An 18,843-nucleotide genomic window follows, 5' to 3' on the forward strand; every position below is an offset into this window, starting at 1 on the left:
AGATTTATGCACTCATATAAATGTTGGATTCTTTGGTATAAATGATGATTATCGAATAGAAAATTCTACAGATAAATTGCATGTAAATTTTATGAATGTATATTATTTTTATAGAAATTATTCATAAAGTTTTAAACCCTTAAAAATATAATTTAATTTTAGACTTTAAAGCAAATATCTCTACTGAAGAGTAAAAATAAATCTCTTAAAATACTTATTTCTGTTGGAGGTGCCAAATTTCAAGGATTTAGTTCGATGACTTCTAAACACTCTTCCAGAAAATTGTAAGGCTTGCTCATGATGCATAATAAGACAATATTAATTAATTTTAAATATATATATATATTTATTTTACTTCACTTCATTTCAGATTTATTAAAAGTGTGATTGATTTATTTAAAAAATTAGATATAGACGGGATTGATTTAGATTGGGAATGGCCAGGCTTAAATGGGGATTTTAAAGAAAAAATAAATTTTTTCAAATTGTTATTCGAACTTAGAAAAGTATTTAAAAAACATTCCAAATATTATATTTTGAGTGCTGATGTTTCTTCATCAAAACAAATATCAGAATTGGCATATTTTATACCATACTTAGCAAAGTCAGTGAAAAAAAAAAAAAAAGAATTTCTGATTTGTGTAAGTAAAACTGTAAAAAATAAAAATAATACATTTACATTCTCTTTTTTCAGATATGTTGATTTTGTAAATGTTATGTGCTATGATTATCATTTTTTTTCAAAATGGTATCCATTTACTGGTCATAATTCTGCATTATACTCTTCAGATAATTCAGTGTCACCTTTCTTTTTTAATGTCAATAACAGTATTAATTATTGGATTTCTCAATCAATGCCAAAAGACAAAATTGTCTTAGGGGTTCCTACATTTGGTCATTCCTACAAGTAAGAAAACTTGAATTTCTGTAAACTCTTAAAACCATCATTATCACTTTGATTATGAATTAATTATTTATTGATTTTGATGCCATTAATATGGCATTTATGAATACTTTTTTAAAATAGTGATACAGAAGTAGATTACTAATTAGACATGATTAATTTCCTCGAAAAAAAAAGTGTATTTCATATACAAAATAGGCAAGACAAGCAAAAATTCCAGTAAACAATTTTTGTTCAACAAACATTAATTTTTAAATGAATTTTAAAGATTGCTCTCACAAGATAAAGTCCATCTTCATGCACCAGCTATTGGTAATGGAGAATTAGGAAATGATGGTTTTGTTTTCTATTCTGAAATTTGTCAATTTACCAAAGAAACAAATGTATCAATTGTATTTGACAACACATCAAAAGTGCCATATGCATATAAATTTCCTAATTGGATTTCTTACGAAGATGAAAGGAGCGTAACACATAAGGTAAGTCAAAAAACTTTTTTAAAATTTTTTTTTCCCTTTTTTTTTGGGGGGGGCAACACACAAACTAATTCAAGTAAAACACAATGTCTTTCCCCCATTTTATACATCCTTGACCATATATGAACCATTTTTTATGTATAAGTAATTAGATAGAATCATAAGAGATACAAATGTTACATAAAAATTTAAATTATTATAGACTTTACTTACATGAATTGAGAATGTACAGTTCTGACAAATTAGGCAATCATATTTTTCAAAGACTGGTTAAAATTTTCTTTTTTTTGTTCAACTTGGAGGATTCCCCTAGAAAAGATATATTAGATAATTAATTACAATAATTATTTGAGCATATGTTTTATTATCATCAACTTTTCAAACGAATATATAAAAAAAAAAAATTTTTTAATTTTTGGATTAACATTAAAGCACTTATTGATATTAAGTTATTATACACACATTTAACATTAAGTTAAAAATTCATTAACAACATTTATATTTCATTTGGTATCAAATTTTCTATTGTGTACTTCCTAATCTTTCCATCTCTGCAACAGGTATAAATTACATTGTTTGTACAACACATATCGTATATTGGATCAAAATTTGCACCAGTCAAAGAAATTGTTTTATATGAGCAATTTAAATGATTATAATACATTACAGATCCATCATTTCTGCCTATTAAAAATCCATCATTATTTAGACTACATCCACACAACACAGGACTGTTTGAATTACTGAAAACTTTAAATGGTACTTCTATTTCTGAAAGTTGAAAAAGTTTCACTTCTCCATTTTGACAACCAACAACTACTATGTCGGATAACATTAAGACCAAATTAACTGGTGCATTAACATTTATTGTAAAAATTTTTTTTCTTCTTGAAATATCAATGCCAAAAACAAATCCTTCTTCAGAACCAATAATTAGTAATTTACCATTTGTGCCAATTTCCCTATCATTTGCAGACTCAAAGGGTAACAAGTTTTCTGAATTTTTTAAAACACCTAAGGCACAACAATTCAGTATATTATCTGATTTATAAATAGTGGCAATACATTCTGATTTTCCACAATCCCAAAGTTTGGCACAACCATCTTTCGATACAGATATTACATTTCTACCTCTATCGACAATGCTAAAATCAGTTATTGCTGCTTTATGCCCAATTAATGTTACCGGACAAATACCACTTTCCGCACACCATATTTTCAATTGCATATCAGCTCCTGCAGACAATATGACTACTCCCGATGGAAAATATTTGCATTTATAAACGTCTCCAACATGTCCTTTTAAGATTTTTAAAATTTCTCCGCTCGTCGAATTCCATAGTACTAAGTCATTCTCTACGGAAACTGAGATTCCCCAGCCTTTAGGCGATATATCTAAAGATGAAATTTTATCTTTATGAATATTAACTAAAGTTTTTACAGGTGCTATAAATATAAAGACATGCCCCGTCGGATTGTATTTAATTTCAATTTTTGTTTTGGAACAAAACAAAATGGAAAAGTCATTTGAAACACAAATGGGTAAATTCATTCCCTGGCTTACAATTTTTGAATGTATTCCTTTTTTCCCTTTAAAAGTTGCGGAAATCCATATTTCTTTGTTATTTAATTGTATTAAATCATCCCAATCGGACTGCAAAGACAAAATCGGATCATCGTAATTATTCACCGTTCGTAACATTATAAATATACACAAACATAAAGAACAAATAATAATAAGTAATTTGTCTAATACCACGACAAAAGTTTTACATAGTAAAAGAATTACAAATTTAAATTTAAAGTTTACAAAAAGTTTTATATAGTTTAAATAAAGTTTTTATCTCATAATTTCCTGAATATAAAGTCACGGTATATAAAATCCATTTAGATTTCTTTAAAATAATTGTTAACCTATAGTAAAAGTATAATTATTACAACAAAAAATAAGAATCGTGAGTTTTATTTTCTAACCGTCAAAATACGGGGTCTCGCAAAGAGAAATTTCATTTAAATCTTTTCACCTTAATTTTTCACTTCGATAATTAATTAAAATTTTGTTTCAGGCTAATTACGCTATTGAAAATAAATTGGGTGGAATCATGATATATTCTATAAATTCAGACGATTATTTGGGACTTTGTACGAAAAATGGTGTGACATTACCACTAACAAGAAAAATCAATTCAATTCTTTTTAATTGATTTCAATATTATTTTATAAAAATTCAAATGTTTTTTTTTTATAACTATTTATCATTTCTTATGATAATAATAATTTCAATTTTTTCATTCACGATATATAAAATTATTAAATTTTGCTTAATTAATAAAATAAAAATCCCTTCTCCATTATAAACTATTACATTTTTATAGAAAGTTTTGATTAAAAAAGAAAAAAATGGCGTCAACAGTATTATTTTGACAATAAAATAATTTAAAACATTTTTGTAAATTTCTCAATAATAAATAAATTCAAATAAAATTAAAATAAATTACAAAAATAATTTTATTTATTGATAATATGTATGTATATATAAAATACATATTTTGTGAAAGAAAAAATTAATTTATGTATGTTAATTACTTTAATAATAAAATCAATTGTTTCGAATAATTAACGCATATAAATAAAAATAACCGAATAAAATTATGAATTATTTTTATTATTTATTTTTTTATATTAATAAAAAAAAAAATTGATAATAAATATGAAAAATAATTTTTCCTATTTTTAAATAAAACATATAAATAAAAATAATAAATTTTATTTTTTTTAATAATATAACCGAGTAAATAAAAAAAAAAAAAATATACAAATCGAAATTTACATTATTACTATTTATTAATTATTTAATTTTTTTTTACTATAAATATTAATAATAATTGTTATTCGCAAAATAATAATTAAATCCTAGTTAATAATAATAATAATATTTATTTATTAAAAATTTACAATAATTTTAGGGATTTTTTAAATTTAATTTAACGCTAATTTAAATTATTTATAATATTAAGGCCGTCATGTAATACGCATAAGTTATTGTATAAAAAATACAATGTTAATTTTTTTTGTACATGCAAATACAACATTTTATTTTTTTTTAATTTACAAATCGGTATCTATTATTAAAAAAAAACAATGGTGATAAGATTATATGCGGACGTTATGTTAAAAAAAAAAAAAAAAAAAAAAAAAACAATAACGTTCTAATTACTTATTATCAATCTGCAAGGGAAAAAATAAAAATATCATTTGTGATTAGGATAATTTTTTTTTTTTTATCAATGTTTTGTAATATTTGAATATAATCGATTTCCTACCCTAAATTCAATCCTACAAACAAAAAACTTTTAGATAATGTTTAATGTAATTTGTATCGAATAAACTACCCGTTAATAAATAATTAACACAATATTATTAGGTAAAATATATTTTTATTTCTTTTTTCTGAATGAGTTTCTCGTCCGCATACCTCCTAACCGTCATAAAATTATTACTGTCAAAGGGTTACCTCCTAACAGGAGCCATAATGATAACATATTGTTTCTCAATATCAAAAATAACTTCAAGAATGACAACCTATATAATTTTTTGGCATGGGTTACACATAAACGGGTTTAATAAAGGCCTCTGTGATATATGTACAAATGTCATTCTTCTCCCTGACAAATATATATACCCTTACAAAATCAAAACAAAATTCCAACGCCACAAATTTCTATCAAGACTCATTTACCTTTTTAAAAAAAAACCGAGACAAACTTTAAAATGAAAAATTTTTTTTTTTTTTTTATTCAGTTTTTGCGAGGAGTATATAAAAAGAGAGAGTATTTTTTAAATCAAACCATCCAACATACGACTAACGAAAATAACTGTGAGAAAATAAACATTTGAATCAAGTATTAGGGGTTGATTTCACACAATATAAACATTTTTAAAAAATATATAACAATTAAATAATAATAATAATAAACAACTTAAAATACAAAAAAAAATTATTGTTTTCATTATTATTATTATTTTTTTTTTTTCTTGTTAGTAATTTAATCAAATCAAAATACCGACCGAAAAAAATAAAATTAATAATAATAATAATATAAATGTAGGTAGCCGATTTTTTTATTTTTTAAAATGAAAACAATGTTTATTAATCTACATCTATATTATCACAGGGTTGTATTATTATTATTATTATTATTAGGGTTTTCGAACAAAATCTAAAATTAATTAATTAATTAATTGCTTTAATTTTTTCTAATACTATTTAGTAAATTTGTTTGTTTTAATAATATGTCAATGTCTTCTTTCTCTTTTTAAATCATTTCGAATTTAAATGACTGGGGCTCGATTGTTCGAATAAATAAAAAAAAAGTCCGTCGGGGATATTCACGAAAATAAAATACAAATAATATTTTTTTTATAATCCCATAACATCCAAATATATGAAAATCATGTTTTAAAATTCACCATATGTGTGTATTTTTTTTTTTAGTATTTGTGAAATTTGCACTTATGATGAATCCAAGATATAAAACCGATAACTTTTTGCTAGCAATGAGAAGAAGTATTGTTCCATATTTTGTTGCTATGCAAGGAAGACAATGGCGGAGGAGGTGGTGCAGGTTGTTTTCCTAAAAATTATTATTATAAATAAATATGAATGGGTAAAAAAAAAACCTTGTAAGTAATAATTCCTCTTACTTATATTCTTTTAGTTAGTACACTATACTATTGGTTTTCATCGTAAGTTTCTTAATTTTTATCAAATGTGTTTAAAAAAAAAAAAATACACATATATAAACCCTTTAAGAAAAAAATTTTTTCAGTTTCTACTTACCCACAGCCGAAGCTCTTGTATTGTAATTTTTAATTAAATTTCTAAAAATCCCAGGATCCGGAAATTCCTGTACATTATGAAATAAATGTCCAAATTTATTTTCGACATCAGCTAGAAAAAAAAAAAAAAAAAAAAAAAAATGAATTTTTTATTCGGATTGAAAATATTTCAAATGAATTGATTCTTGTCGGGATTAAGATTAATCGTGCAGTTGGCCTCTTAAAAATATAATCAGTAAATTAGCTAAGCAAAACGTTAAGTTACTGAAATCAAAGTTTGCTTTATCATGCAATCTTATATCAAAAATTCAACATGATAAGGATAAAATTTAAAATGTGATATAAACATATCGTATAAAATATTATTACTTAAAATTGGGATCACAATAATAAAAACATAAATAGAAACAGTAAGTTTTACAATTTTTTAAACCCCGAAAAATTAATATTTTTTTAAAAATTGACAGCTAACTTACTCTGCTGCATGAGTGAGCCATTTCTCATTGACAAGTTTCGAATAGGCGGAGCAGGAGGAGTCGAACCGGGAGCCTGTAAAAAAAAAAAAAAAAAAAAAAAAAAATTAAGTGAATATAGTTACGGCGTTTAAACTAGTTAAGGAATGCCATTTATACTTACATTAGACGCTAATCTTCCTTGAATTGGAGGAGGAGGAGCTGGTGTAGTTCTATGAGGGGGTGGCGGCGGCGGTGGCGGAGCGGGTGGTGCTACAGGCCTTGAAGGTGGAGGAGGTGGCTTTGATATCGGTGGCCTGGCCGGTATTCCTATAAAAATTAAATGTTTATCAATTAATTAATCCCATGACTTTTTTTTTTTTTTATTTCAATTTAAATAATAAAAAAATAGTAATTTAAACTTACGTTGACTCGGAGCAGGAGGAGGCGGAATGTTTGGTGGAAAAAAGCTGAGCTTTTGAAAGTTATGGGGCAAAGTACCAATTTTACTAGACATATAATTCTTATCGTTTAAACTATCTTGACTCTGATGTAAATTTAATCGATTTTTGACTAGGTTGGGTTTGTTATAATTAGGAGGAAAAGGAGGACTTGTAGTCGGAGCAACAGGAGGAGATTTAGGAACTCGCATACTTTGAGCTCTATTTACTCCCGCTCTACCGTTCAAAACAATTTTTTTTGGTGGAGGAGATGGTTTTTCTAATTCGTTTAAACCAATGTTGCTCCCGCTGCAATCCGTTGTATTCGATAATTGCGATAATGATGATTCTTTTGATGTTGGAGGTTTAGGCGCTAAATTCGGTTTTCCGTATCCACCAACGGGGGGTTTACTAGGATGAATTGAGGAAGAATTCGGAGACTTGGTAAAAACATTATTAGTTGTTCCAGACCCCACTGAAGAATCTGAGGCACTCTGAAACAGTTATAATCATTTAAAAATTCATATATATATATATGAAGAACTTTTAATTTGATATTTTAATAAACTTTTAAAAAAAAGTTGAAGTAATAAAAAATTAAATTTTAAATTTGAACATGTTTTCAAAAAAAATCTTAAAAAAATTCAATAAACTTACAGAAGTTATTTGAGGTTTGTGACTGACAGGTGGTGGTTGAGGAGGTGGCCCTCGATTCTTTGTATCAGTTGATAATAATCTACTACTAGAAAATGAATCCTTGCTTCCACTCATAGAAGACCCTTAAATAAAAAAAAATTTAATTTTTATTTCAATTGACGGAAAGAAAATATTGAAAAAAAAAAACACTAATATTCAATATGAAATAAATGAAAAATTTCTTATAAAATACATAATAATAGTATAATTTTAAATACTTTTTTTAGCATACCTACGTTCAATCCAGTGGGTTTCAACTTAGGGATACCACCCATAAATAGATTACCTAAACCAGGAGGTCCACCATTTGCTATAGTGTGCCTAGAAGAGCTGACACTAGAAAAATCCTTAGTATTTTCTTCATTAGAATTAGAATTACCAGAATTTTGCACTCTACCTATTTTCACATACAATCGTAACTTTATTTAAATACTTTAATATACTTATTTTTACTGTTAGTCGATAATGTTGAAAAAATTTTTAAACTCTTGGTTACAAATAATGAAAAATTTCTTTATTTCTTTTTAAATAATAATAAAAAAATTATGTAATACTAAAACAATAGTAATTATTTTACCTGCTATAAATGGTCCACTCTTATCAATTGTTACAGCTTTTTTTAATTTGGTACCCTGTCTGATTGAATGCATGAGCATATTAATCTGTTGTCCAGACGGAGCCCCAGACTGTGCTGTAGAAATTGGTGGTGGTGGAGGAACAGGAGGAGGGGGAGGAGCCATATTACCTTAAAAATTAATTATAAGTTTACACAATTAATTATAAATAAAACCATTATAATAATATATATATAAATGAGAGAGTTCAATTGTAATCAGTAACACTTATCATTTTTTTCAAAATAACCTAAATTTTTCCTCAAATAATTAATCAAAAAAAAAAAAAATTAATATTCTAAGATCAGATTTTTAAATTTCTTAAATGACTGCAATGGTTTATTTAAATAATCAAGAAATATGACTCCTAATTAATAATTTTATTTTTATTAATAAATTTGATATTTACACACCATAAAATCCGTATATGCACTTTAACAACCGAGTATAATTTATATATATATTTAAATATAATATTAAAAAATATAATAAATGTAATATTAAACTGTGCACATTTGCAAATAAGACTTTTTTTTAAATTTTAAAATCGTTTTGTACTTACGTTTGATATTGAAATCTCACTAATCTAAAACAAACATAGAAATCAGTTCCGGAAATTCAGTAAATTTTAGTTAACTTTTAATAGATCCCATGTATTTTCCGTTATTAAAATACATATAATATTTTAAAAGTTCACAAATACAGTAAATAGACACATTTTTTTAAAACAGAAATAAATTTCTTTATCGTAATACTTTAATCAGCTTTCTTTCGAAATACTCCACCTTAAGTGAGCAGTTTGGCCAACCCTTTAATACGAAAAAAGTCGAGGGAAAATTTTTTTTTTTAATGATGTAATTTTGTACATCATTCAATTCAAATCTTTTATTCTTTTTTTTTTTTTTAAATTAAACTATAATTTATGATTTCTTTTTTTTTTCAAAAATTAATAAAAAATTAAATAACTCACAATTTATAAAAAATCTAATAAAAAATTTTTAAATTTAAAAATTTCATACGTATTGAAAATTCTTTTCAATTCCTATAATAATTGAAGATAACCTAATTTGTCTTAATTTAATTTTTTCCTTACTTGATTTTTACTTAAAAAGTAGATAAATATATAAAATAATAATAAAAAGGAAATCACGTTAATGCCATAAATATTTTTTTAGTTATTTTAAAAATATTTTTAATGAGTATATCAACTCTATAAATAATTCTTACTAATTTAATTTAGTGAGAAATTCATAATTCGATCAAGCAGGTTACTTAACTTTAAAAATTTTTTTAAAATTTAAAAGTGAAATAGTTTTTGATTTAAGTCTTCTACAATTTAAAATAATTATCTATGAAAACATATATCGTAAATAAATATTATAGTAAAAAAAAAAATGACAAAGTTTTTTGGGACAAGTTTTTTCCGCCAAAAAATAAGTTTAAATACACTTACACATTCTCCATTTTCTCCATTTTCTCTGGTTTTTTTTTTTTTTTTAAGTAATTCTTGTTACAGTGTAAGCATCACACAATTTTTTAAATTCAGTTTATTTTTTTTGATAATTTTGCCACTCGAAATGTTTCGTAGGTTTTCTTAAAATTTTTAAGCTTAGTTTTTAATTTTCATTAGAACACAGCCTTCAATTAATTCACTACGCCTGTCTCAATTTCAAAGTTTTTTTTTTTTTTTTTTTTTAATTTCTTTTCGACTATTTTGACCGTATTACTTTTTTTCGTTACCTCAAATATTTCAAATGATTAACACAACTTTTTTCTATACAACAATATATGGTCGGTATACACACACAGTATTGTCAAGATGTATTTGGCAGTTATAAAGCCATAGCTTTCCTGACGTACTGTCGTCAACGGACGACTACCGTTTACTAACTTTTTTTTTTATCGTATTTACGGCAGACTTCTCAGAGCAAAATAATTTTATATTTCGTATCGTATCTCAGGGATTCGTACAGCATATTGGGACATAATATAGAAGTATATTATAATGATACCTTAATTGAATTATTAATATATTTAAAGAATTAATTAAAAATTGTTAATATATATATTTATATACTTTTAAAATAAATACTTGAAAGAAAAAAAAATTATAATTAAAAAAAAAGGGAAATTATTTTCTTAAGAAAATATATTATAATTTTAAAAAAATTAAGTTTCCCAGTAAAAAAAAAAAACAAATGAATTTCTCTTTAGCTTGATGACGTATCAGTTACTTTATCATAATAATAAAATGTAATCTTATTAATTCGTCGGAATCAGGAACATTTTCTGTAGTAATTTCATTAAAGTAATAAAATATATTATCAGAAACCATTTCTAAATTTCTAAATTAAAAATAAAATTCCCTGACTAATCAAAATGGCGAGCAAAACACCACCCCCTCTTAATAAAGAAGACGAAGTTGGTCGTAAATGGGATCGTTGTCTAACGGATTTAATATTAAAATTAGGTACAGTATCTTCTTTTAATTATGATTATCATAATTTAAAAAAAAAAAATTAGTTCTCATTCAATAATCATGTATGTGTACGTAAAAAAAAAAATCAACCCGTGAGGTTACTTGAAAAAATAAATCAAAATAAGAATTTTTAACCGGGTATTTAACGTATTTAGCTTGGATTTAAATTTATAAAAAAAAAAAATTAAGATTTTTAAATTCTTACCTTTTTTTTCGAATGATTTTCAGGAGGTGGACTGTTAATTGGAGGTGTTGTTTCATATATATTTTGCAACAGGAAAAAATGGCCCATGGCTCTTGCTAGTGGATTTGCTGTGGGAATGGCTTACTGCAATTGTGAAAGAGATCTTAATCTGGCTGTTACGCCTACATGTGAACCAACTCCCAAAGTGGGTAACATTTTCTTAAAAAAATAATTTATTTTATTATTATCCCATATATATATATATACATCCTCTTTAATTGGATTAAAGGCATTTTATTACCATTCTGTTAATTAAGGTTAGAATATCATATGTGCAACACATTCGATATTATTTCACAATGTTGTACACTACAAATAAATCGAGAGTGGTAAATAATAATTTTACAAAATCGATAAATAATATTCGACAAAAATTTTATAGTACATCTTATAAAACTCTTTGATATACTTTTTTAAAACAAAACCTAATATTTTTTATAACAATATAAAATGTTGACACAAATTATTTAAATATATACATGTAATAAATTTATGTGTTATTTCTATTATATTTTATTTCGACTTTTTAAAAATAAATTCTCATGAGAATTATTTAATTTTTTTTTTTTCAGAACAAACAATAACAATGAATTAAATGGGAAAAAATTAAAGAAAAATAGCTAGTATTTAGTAATAAAGGAATTTTAACAAATAATTAATGTATATTTATTTAGATTATTAATTGTCAAAGCTGTATAAATTGTATACTGTGTATCTGTTTCAATAAAACAAAATTTATTGAAGTGAATTTTTTTAATTTTTTTTTCTATTATAACTCAAAAATTTTTTTAAATTTAATCACCTTCAATTTTGTTTAAATAATCATTATCATTTACTTCCCAAGGCTTATTATCATCCACCATTTTGTACTTTATTAATTTCTGATGTAAAAAAAATTGTTATATCTGTTTAAAAATAAAAAAATAAATAAATCAAACGGTTGTTATTTATTGATTATACAATTGTGATGAAAAAAAAAAACATTTTTATTTAACAATTTGTTAATTTCATCATAAACTAAAATCATCATTATATACAATTATTAAATAAATAAATAAATAAATAAAAATTAATTTACATAAAAATCCATTGAGATACCGGCGTGAATTATGAATAATTATTTGGTCCGATTCGCAATAATTTTTTTTTTTTTTTTACATTTTTCGTTCTAATACTTCAATTCAGTCTATCAGAATTCAATGACGGTTTTTAATTTTAATATTTATATTTATAATTTTTGCATTCAACCTCAATTAAAAAAAATTCACACCAAAGATTATTAAAAATAATAATAATAATAATAATTCAAACGAGACTAGAAATAAGAACAAAGTAACAAAACAATGAACAAATAACAATTTTGTTTCGAATTTATAAATAAATTAATTAAATAATAATGGCAACAATAAATAATTAATAATATTTGATTAAAAAAAAAATAATAATAATTTTCATTAAGTTCAATATAAGAAATCCGAATCGTCAAATTTATTGATTATTTAATTTTGATATAATCACAAAATTTATTTTATTTTTATTTAAAAAATAAGAAATATATTATATATTATATTTATATATATATTTATATGAAACTTTAATTGATAAAATCAATAATGGTAAAAGTATATATATATATATATATATAATATAATAATTTATTACAATTCTAAGTGAGAAAAAAAAGAAAAAAAAATTCAACAGAATCAATATGGTAGTTTAATTATCTTTTTAATTAATTTAATAATTGTTTTTTTTGCTCCCGCACCCACACACTCATATAAATAGGTACGTACGAACTCAGGCACGCGATTATTATTATTATTATTATTATTATTTATGTAAACGTTTTTTTTTTTTTTTTTTTTAAATTAATCATATCCAGATAAATACATTCGGTGGTACAGTAATTGACTTTTTTGTATTCGTACTTTTTTGTTTTTTTTTTTTTTTTTTTTTTAATAAAAAGCCAATTTTTTTTTATTTAAATAAATTACTACTATCAATAATTAATTAAAAAAAGATAGAGATAGTTTTCCTTTAAATGAAATTTTCTTTTTTTTTTATTTGGTCGGAAAATCAGGCCAATAATTTATATAATAACGACGAGTCGTACCCTCAAATAGTTTTTCCAGCCAAATCGGTAAACCTTTTAATAGATTACACTGGAGAATTATACCGTTATCTTCGTACTACAAAAAAAAACAAATAATAATAATAATAATAATTTTTTTTGCAATAAAGTAAATTTCAATAAGAAAAAAACTTACTTCGACGGAAATTTTTTTTCCCATTTCCACATCTACATCATCGTTACTTTCCGATTCTGATGAATCTTCAAAACCGATAAAATTTTCTATTTTTCCATTTTTACTTATTCCCTTTGTTAAATCATCCATTTTCTATTTAATAAAAAAAAAAAAAAAAAACCAAATTAAATATATTATTATTATTATTATTAATTATCATAATATTTCTTTTTTTTAATATAAAATATTTAATAAATTCGTTGGGTAGAGAGAGAGAGTGAGAGAGAGAGAGAGAGAAAAAAAAAAGGAATTTATATAGGGAAAAATAAAAAATTCGTGAAAACAAAGAAATTTGTTTACAAATTTCATTCCGTTGTCAAAGTTATGAATTAATAAAAATTTAAGTTTAAAATTAAAAATATTTATTTTTTAGGACCTAAAAAAATGAAAAAATCAAAATTTGTTTTCGTTGTTAAAAAATTTCAAAAGTTTTTATATCCTCGTCAATGTTTCTCGTACAATAACGTTCCGGTGAAAAAAATAAATTTAAATTATACAGAATTGAATCAGAAAAAAATAAATAAATTTTCAAAACCCAAATTATTACTTATACATACGAAAACAATCGATAGAAAACATTTAATTAAAAATTATTTAAAATTTAATTTTTTCATATTGACAAGATTCATACGTGGATTATATTTCGGTAAAGGAAATGAAATTTTCATTGAGAAAATTCTTGTTGGTAAAAAATTAATTTCATTGAAAGAAATAAAATGCAAAAAATATTTTAAAAACGACGTATCGGTAAATAATAATAATCATAATATTATTAATAATAATAATAATAACGCTAACGCTAACGCTATCAATAATAATAATAATAATAACAATAATAATAAATTAAAATTAAAATTAAAAAAAAAAAGAGTACCCTGTCTTATTTGGGCAAATGGAAAATGTGAAAACACGCCGGAAATGACGAGGAGTTACAGTGACAATATTAAAAGTAAAAATGATAGAAAATTAGATATAAAAATTAAAAAAATTAATTTTAACGACGACGTTCACGGTAAAAAATACGAAAGGATAAATTCTATAAGTAAAAATTATAATAAATACGATGACAACGCGACATTATATATAAAAAATAATAATAATTTAATGTTACCACGTGACGATTTTAATAAATTACCATCAAGCGGCGATAACGAAAGTAAAACAACAAAATCCCAAAGTGATAACATTGAATTGCCCCCCTCGCAAAGATGTCGTTTATCGTGTCCACTCCCACCTCCTGAATATTATTTAAATTCGGAATCATCAAATGATTCAAATGATTTTTCGCCCAATTCAAATGAATTCAAACACATATATAGAAATCCGAATAAAAACATTGATTATTCACCGGTAATAAATACACCGCACATTGATACTCTTTCACAATTCAGTAGTAATAATAATAATTTCGCATTTAAATTAATACAACCGAATCCGAAAGCGATGATAAAACCAAAAATGAAAGCTCTCCTATTCAGTCCGGATAATTTATCACTTAAATATTGCAAAATAAATGCTCCCACGAAAATACACAAGGATGAAATTGTCGTCAAAGTTACTCATTCAGGTAATTTTTAACTACTACCGTTATTTACATTTGAGTTAATTATATGTATTCATTAAAAAAAAAGAAAATTTTTTTAATATTAATGTAGGGGTGTGCAGTACGGATTTATTTATAACTCAGGGGAAAATTGATTGCGGACCTGGTCCCATAGTATTGGGTCAAGAAATAAGTGGAAAAGTTCACGCAACGGGAAGCGACGTTACTGAAGTAATACAAGGAGAAAATGTCGTTATAAATCCCTACAATTCGTGTAGCACTTGTAGGTCAGTATAATATTTTACTATTAAATTACTGTACTGTCCAATACTGTTTGGAAAAACTTTGGAAAAGATGGATGACGTACTTATTATTTTTTTAAATTCAGATATTGTACGAGAGGACTTTGTTCGTGTTGCTCAAATGAAGGAATACACAGTGCTATTGGCGTTTATAAAAATGGAGGTTGGGCGGAATATGTAACAGTAAAAAAAAGTCAAATTCACAAGGTAAAACAAAAAATGATTTAAATCAAATTTTAATATAGAATCATTAACGGGTATAATTCGTACGCGACAGATTCCTCCAGAGCTCGAATTAAACAAAGCAGCCCTGGTTCATCCATTATCCTGCATATTGAACGCCATACATAAATTAAACCTTTCCCCGGGATCCCATATTTTCATTCATGGACTTGATTTGGCTGGATTTTTATGGGCATCAACTTTGCACTCTCAAGGTTACGTATTAATTATGTACCCAATTGAAAGCCGAGCCTTAAAAAAATTTGCAAATTGACCATCTTTCCTACAATATTTCCTAATCTTAACTAACTATTATTATTATTATTATTATTATTATTATTAGGACACAGAAACGTATTTGTAAGCGACAAAAATAATAATAAAAAAAAACAATTACACGATATGAATTTAGGATATCCGTTTGTGAATGAAGAAAACATTGAAAAATACACTGCTGACGTAATAATTGAATGCACGGGTTCACAAAAATCAATTGAAAAATGTATTAAAATATTAAATCCAAATGGGCAAATTTGTTTTTTTGGTAATTCAAATCCGAAAACTGAAATAAAATGCGTTCCATACGACATAATAAATAAAGAAATAAAAATAATTGGTAGCGTGGGTAATGCCTTTTGCTTTACTAAAGCTATTAATTTAGCAGCAACAATGCGAAACCGTTACCTTAATTTTGAAAAATTAGGAATAAAAACATTCAGTTTAGAAAATTATAGAGAAGCTTTTTTAAATAAAAAATCAGGTTATGCAAATAAAGTTATGTTTATTTTTGAATGAATTTAAAAAAGATTTGTGGTAAGATAATATATATATATATGTGTTTCGTCATATTTTGAAATGGTTTTTAAAAAAAATAAAGTTATTAATAGTAAAAGGCATTCAAAAACCCGAATTTAAACAAAAATAAAAGTAAAGACATTTAAAAAAAAAAAAAAAAAAACTGTTTAAATTTCTTTTTTTTTTTAGAATAAAATATTATTTTAAATGTAACTTACCTTTATGTCGGTATTTTTAACTATTTCCGGATGTTTGGCATGATACATACAAAAGTATTTCCTGTGGCCATTAAGTGAAAGTACGGTTCCTATACAATTTCTCGGATTTATATTTAAACTTCTAGGTTCGGGTAAACTTAAATTAAGCAATCTTTTATACCACTCTAATCCTTTATCGACGACCATATAACCAAACATTAAAGTTTTATACCTGAAATTAAAATTATTTTTTAAAAAAATTTAAATAAATTTTGGAGGGAAGAAAAGTGACTTTTACTTAAGTGACAACACACACACACACGTACTTTCTGTACGGCCATACGGCGGCATGAAATTCTGGAAGCAATGAATTTCTGGATTGGGAATCTAATAAAAGCACTATAGTTCTACATCCGGGTTTTAATAATCTCACCATTCCGTTGTACTTTTCGGACCTTAATTCGTACAGCCTAAGTTGAGGAGTGTAATTTACGTTTCCACTTCCCGGACTGTTAACTCTTTGATAATCATATTGATTTCGATTTAATTTGATTTTTTCCTCTTCTTGTTGCCTTAAAAAAATAGTTGAAATTATTATAAAGCCTTTGAGATCATCTTTTCAGGAGTCAAGAGAGAATTCTACCCGACTTGAAACAACAGAAAACATTTTCACACATTTGTCAAATACTTACACAAGGTACGCCATTAAGTATCCCATAAAAATAATAAATAAAACAGTTCCTATCACCGAAGATGCTGCCAATAAATGTTGTTTATTTATTTGATCTTTCAAAATTTCGACAGATATTAAAAATTTACTAATTATTTTTTTTAATAGTCCTTGAGCTTGTTCATCTGTTAATTCCTATAAATTTTTCTCCGATTTTATAAATCATTACATAAAATAAAATAAAAAATTCACCTTTTTTTTTTTTTTTGAACCAAACTTACCTTCACAATAGCCTCATAAGTAAGAGTTTCTTCAGCTTTAAGTAACTTGTCGATGGTTAATTCTAAATTTTGCTTCGTTTTATTCCATTCATCAGATGATTTACTTATTGACCAACTTTTTTGCATCCATTCGTATTTTAAATGATTAACATCTCTCCTCCAAAGAATAACAACATTTAAAGCAATGTCATGAGGACTGCCCAAAAGTAATGAGTCGACAAATTCATGCTGGCTTTCCTGAAAAAAAAAAAAAAAAAAAAAAAAAAAAAAAGAAGTTATACCTTAATTAGAATCATAAATTGATATAGAATTACCGAAATAATACATCTCAATAAAATAAAAAGATAAATAAAGATAGAGATAGCTTATATCTAATAAATTTAGCAGAATTTATGATAACATGTTCAAATATTTACCTGGTACAAATAAGAAAACCTGACTCTTTCAGAACTAAAAGAAGATTCTTGAGCAAATTGTCTTAATGCTTCCCTTGAATTATCATGTTCTTCAATATTGTTTGATATTAAAACAACACAAAGTCGTTTCCTTCTCTGAGTCCACTCCACAGGACATACAGAATCCAAAACTTTCTAAAGAGAAAAAAATAAATAAATTTTACAAAACAAAGGTAACACTTAAAAATAAATACTATCAACGGGAAAGGCAAAAAAAAAAAAAAAAATTGTAATACATTAATACCATAAAATAAATAATAAAAATTTTAAAGAAGAAACAATGTTGTGCGTTTTTACCTGAGAAGACAATCGAGGTAGTATCAAATACTTATTTGCTGTTATTATATCTTTCATTGTTTGTACTGGAATTACGGACATACTAAGACTTGCAACCGGTCGATGTATGTTTTCGTTAAAAACTAATAACGTGTCCAACTCGCTGGAAACTCTAAATTTTTTCTGGATTTCTAACGTGTCACTTGCGCTGAGATGAACAAACCTGTGACGAGTATTATAAAAAATAAATAAATAAATATTTAAATAATTTAAGTTTTATTAAGTAAAATTAGGGCATTAATCACTTTATTATAATTTATGGGAAAACACTTTATAAATATTAGCCATATAAAAATTAATAAAAATTATAATCCCCTGATTTCCTTCGGTATACCATTATTATTATTATTATTATTTCACCTAATAATTATTGTATAGTTTACCTAATTTTTTTTAAAAACTATTGAATAAAATCACTTAAATTATTCGACGTTCTAGTTTTTTTTTGTTCTTTTTTTCTTTTTTTTTTTTTTCTTTTTAAACATTAAAAAAATTTTTTTATTAAAAACTTATAAATACATTATATTGAATCCCATTAAATTATTTACTTTGATTAAATAAAATCATTATATTATTTTACAAAATAAATAAT

General features: G+C 24.6%; 6 protein-coding genes across 6 annotated transcripts in view; 3 read left to right on the forward strand and 3 right to left on the reverse strand.

Moving 5' to 3' along the window:
- Positions 1–20: 20 nt before the first annotated feature.
- Positions 21–1,544, forward strand: Phum_PHUM256600 (uncharacterized protein; the record flags this gene model as incomplete). Its single annotated transcript, XM_002426435.1, has 6 exons — positions 21–35; positions 163–284; positions 371–604; positions 695–907; positions 1,173–1,383; positions 1,533–1,544. 6 exons carry the CDS (start codon positions 21–23, stop codon positions 1,542–1,544), a joined length of 807 nt encoding a protein of 268 aa, XP_002426480.1.
- Positions 1,545–1,622: 78 nt separating this feature from the next.
- Positions 1,623–3,082, reverse strand: Phum_PHUM256610 (WD-repeat protein, putative; the record flags this gene model as incomplete). Its single annotated transcript, XM_002426436.1, has 2 exons — positions 1,623–1,689; positions 1,914–3,082. 2 exons carry the CDS (start codon positions 3,080–3,082, stop codon positions 1,623–1,625), a joined length of 1,236 nt encoding a protein of 411 aa, XP_002426481.1.
- A 3,130-nt stretch (positions 3,083–6,212) lies between these two features.
- On the reverse strand, positions 6,213–8,547 carry Phum_PHUM256620 (uncharacterized protein; the record flags this gene model as incomplete). The annotated part of the gene is made up of 7 exons (XM_002426437.1): positions 6,213–6,331; positions 6,696–6,768; positions 6,856–7,001; positions 7,098–7,605; positions 7,769–7,825; positions 8,044–8,204; positions 8,403–8,547. 7 exons carry the CDS (start codon positions 8,545–8,547, stop codon positions 6,213–6,215), a joined length of 1,209 nt encoding a protein of 402 aa, XP_002426482.1.
- A 2,253-nt stretch (positions 8,548–10,800) lies between these two features.
- On the forward strand, positions 10,801–11,548 carry Phum_PHUM256630 (uncharacterized protein; the record flags this gene model as incomplete). Its single annotated transcript, XM_002426438.1, has 3 exons — positions 10,801–10,891; positions 11,129–11,289; positions 11,402–11,548. The coding sequence occupies 3 exons, from the start codon at positions 10,801–10,803 to the stop codon at positions 11,546–11,548; spliced, it is 399 nt and encodes a 132-aa protein (XP_002426483.1).
- Positions 11,549–13,204: 1,656 nt separating this feature from the next.
- Phum_PHUM256640 (uncharacterized protein) overlaps positions 13,205–18,843 on the reverse strand; it is a gene marked incomplete at both ends in the record, with an annotated part of 10,318 nt that continues 4,679 nt past the window's right edge. Inside the window, 8 exons of the mRNA XM_002426440.1 lie at positions 13,205–13,326; positions 13,459–13,522; positions 16,531–16,741; positions 16,836–17,081; positions 17,202–17,374; positions 17,461–17,697; positions 17,877–18,050; positions 18,213–18,414. Coding sequence (XP_002426485.1) covers positions 13,205–13,326; positions 13,459–13,522; positions 16,531–16,741; positions 16,836–17,081; positions 17,202–17,374; positions 17,461–17,697; positions 17,877–18,050; positions 18,213–18,414 — 1,429 coding nt within the window. The remainder of the gene's footprint in view (positions 13,327–13,458; positions 13,523–16,530; positions 16,742–16,835; positions 17,082–17,201; positions 17,375–17,460; positions 17,698–17,876; positions 18,051–18,212; positions 18,415–18,843) is intronic.
- On the forward strand, positions 14,909–16,312 carry Phum_PHUM256650 (Sorbitol dehydrogenase, putative; the record flags this gene model as incomplete). The annotated part of the gene is made up of 5 exons (XM_002426439.1): positions 14,909–15,017; positions 15,106–15,280; positions 15,382–15,502; positions 15,573–15,732; positions 15,861–16,312. 5 exons carry the CDS (start codon positions 14,909–14,911, stop codon positions 16,310–16,312), a joined length of 1,017 nt encoding a protein of 338 aa, XP_002426484.1.

This window comes from Pediculus humanus, genomic scaffold (genome assembly GCF_000006295.1).
Source record: "Pediculus humanus corporis 1103172107631 genomic scaffold, whole genome shotgun sequence".
In the NCBI taxonomy this organism is placed as follows: domain Eukaryota; kingdom Metazoa; phylum Arthropoda; class Insecta; order Psocodea; family Pediculidae; genus Pediculus; species Pediculus humanus.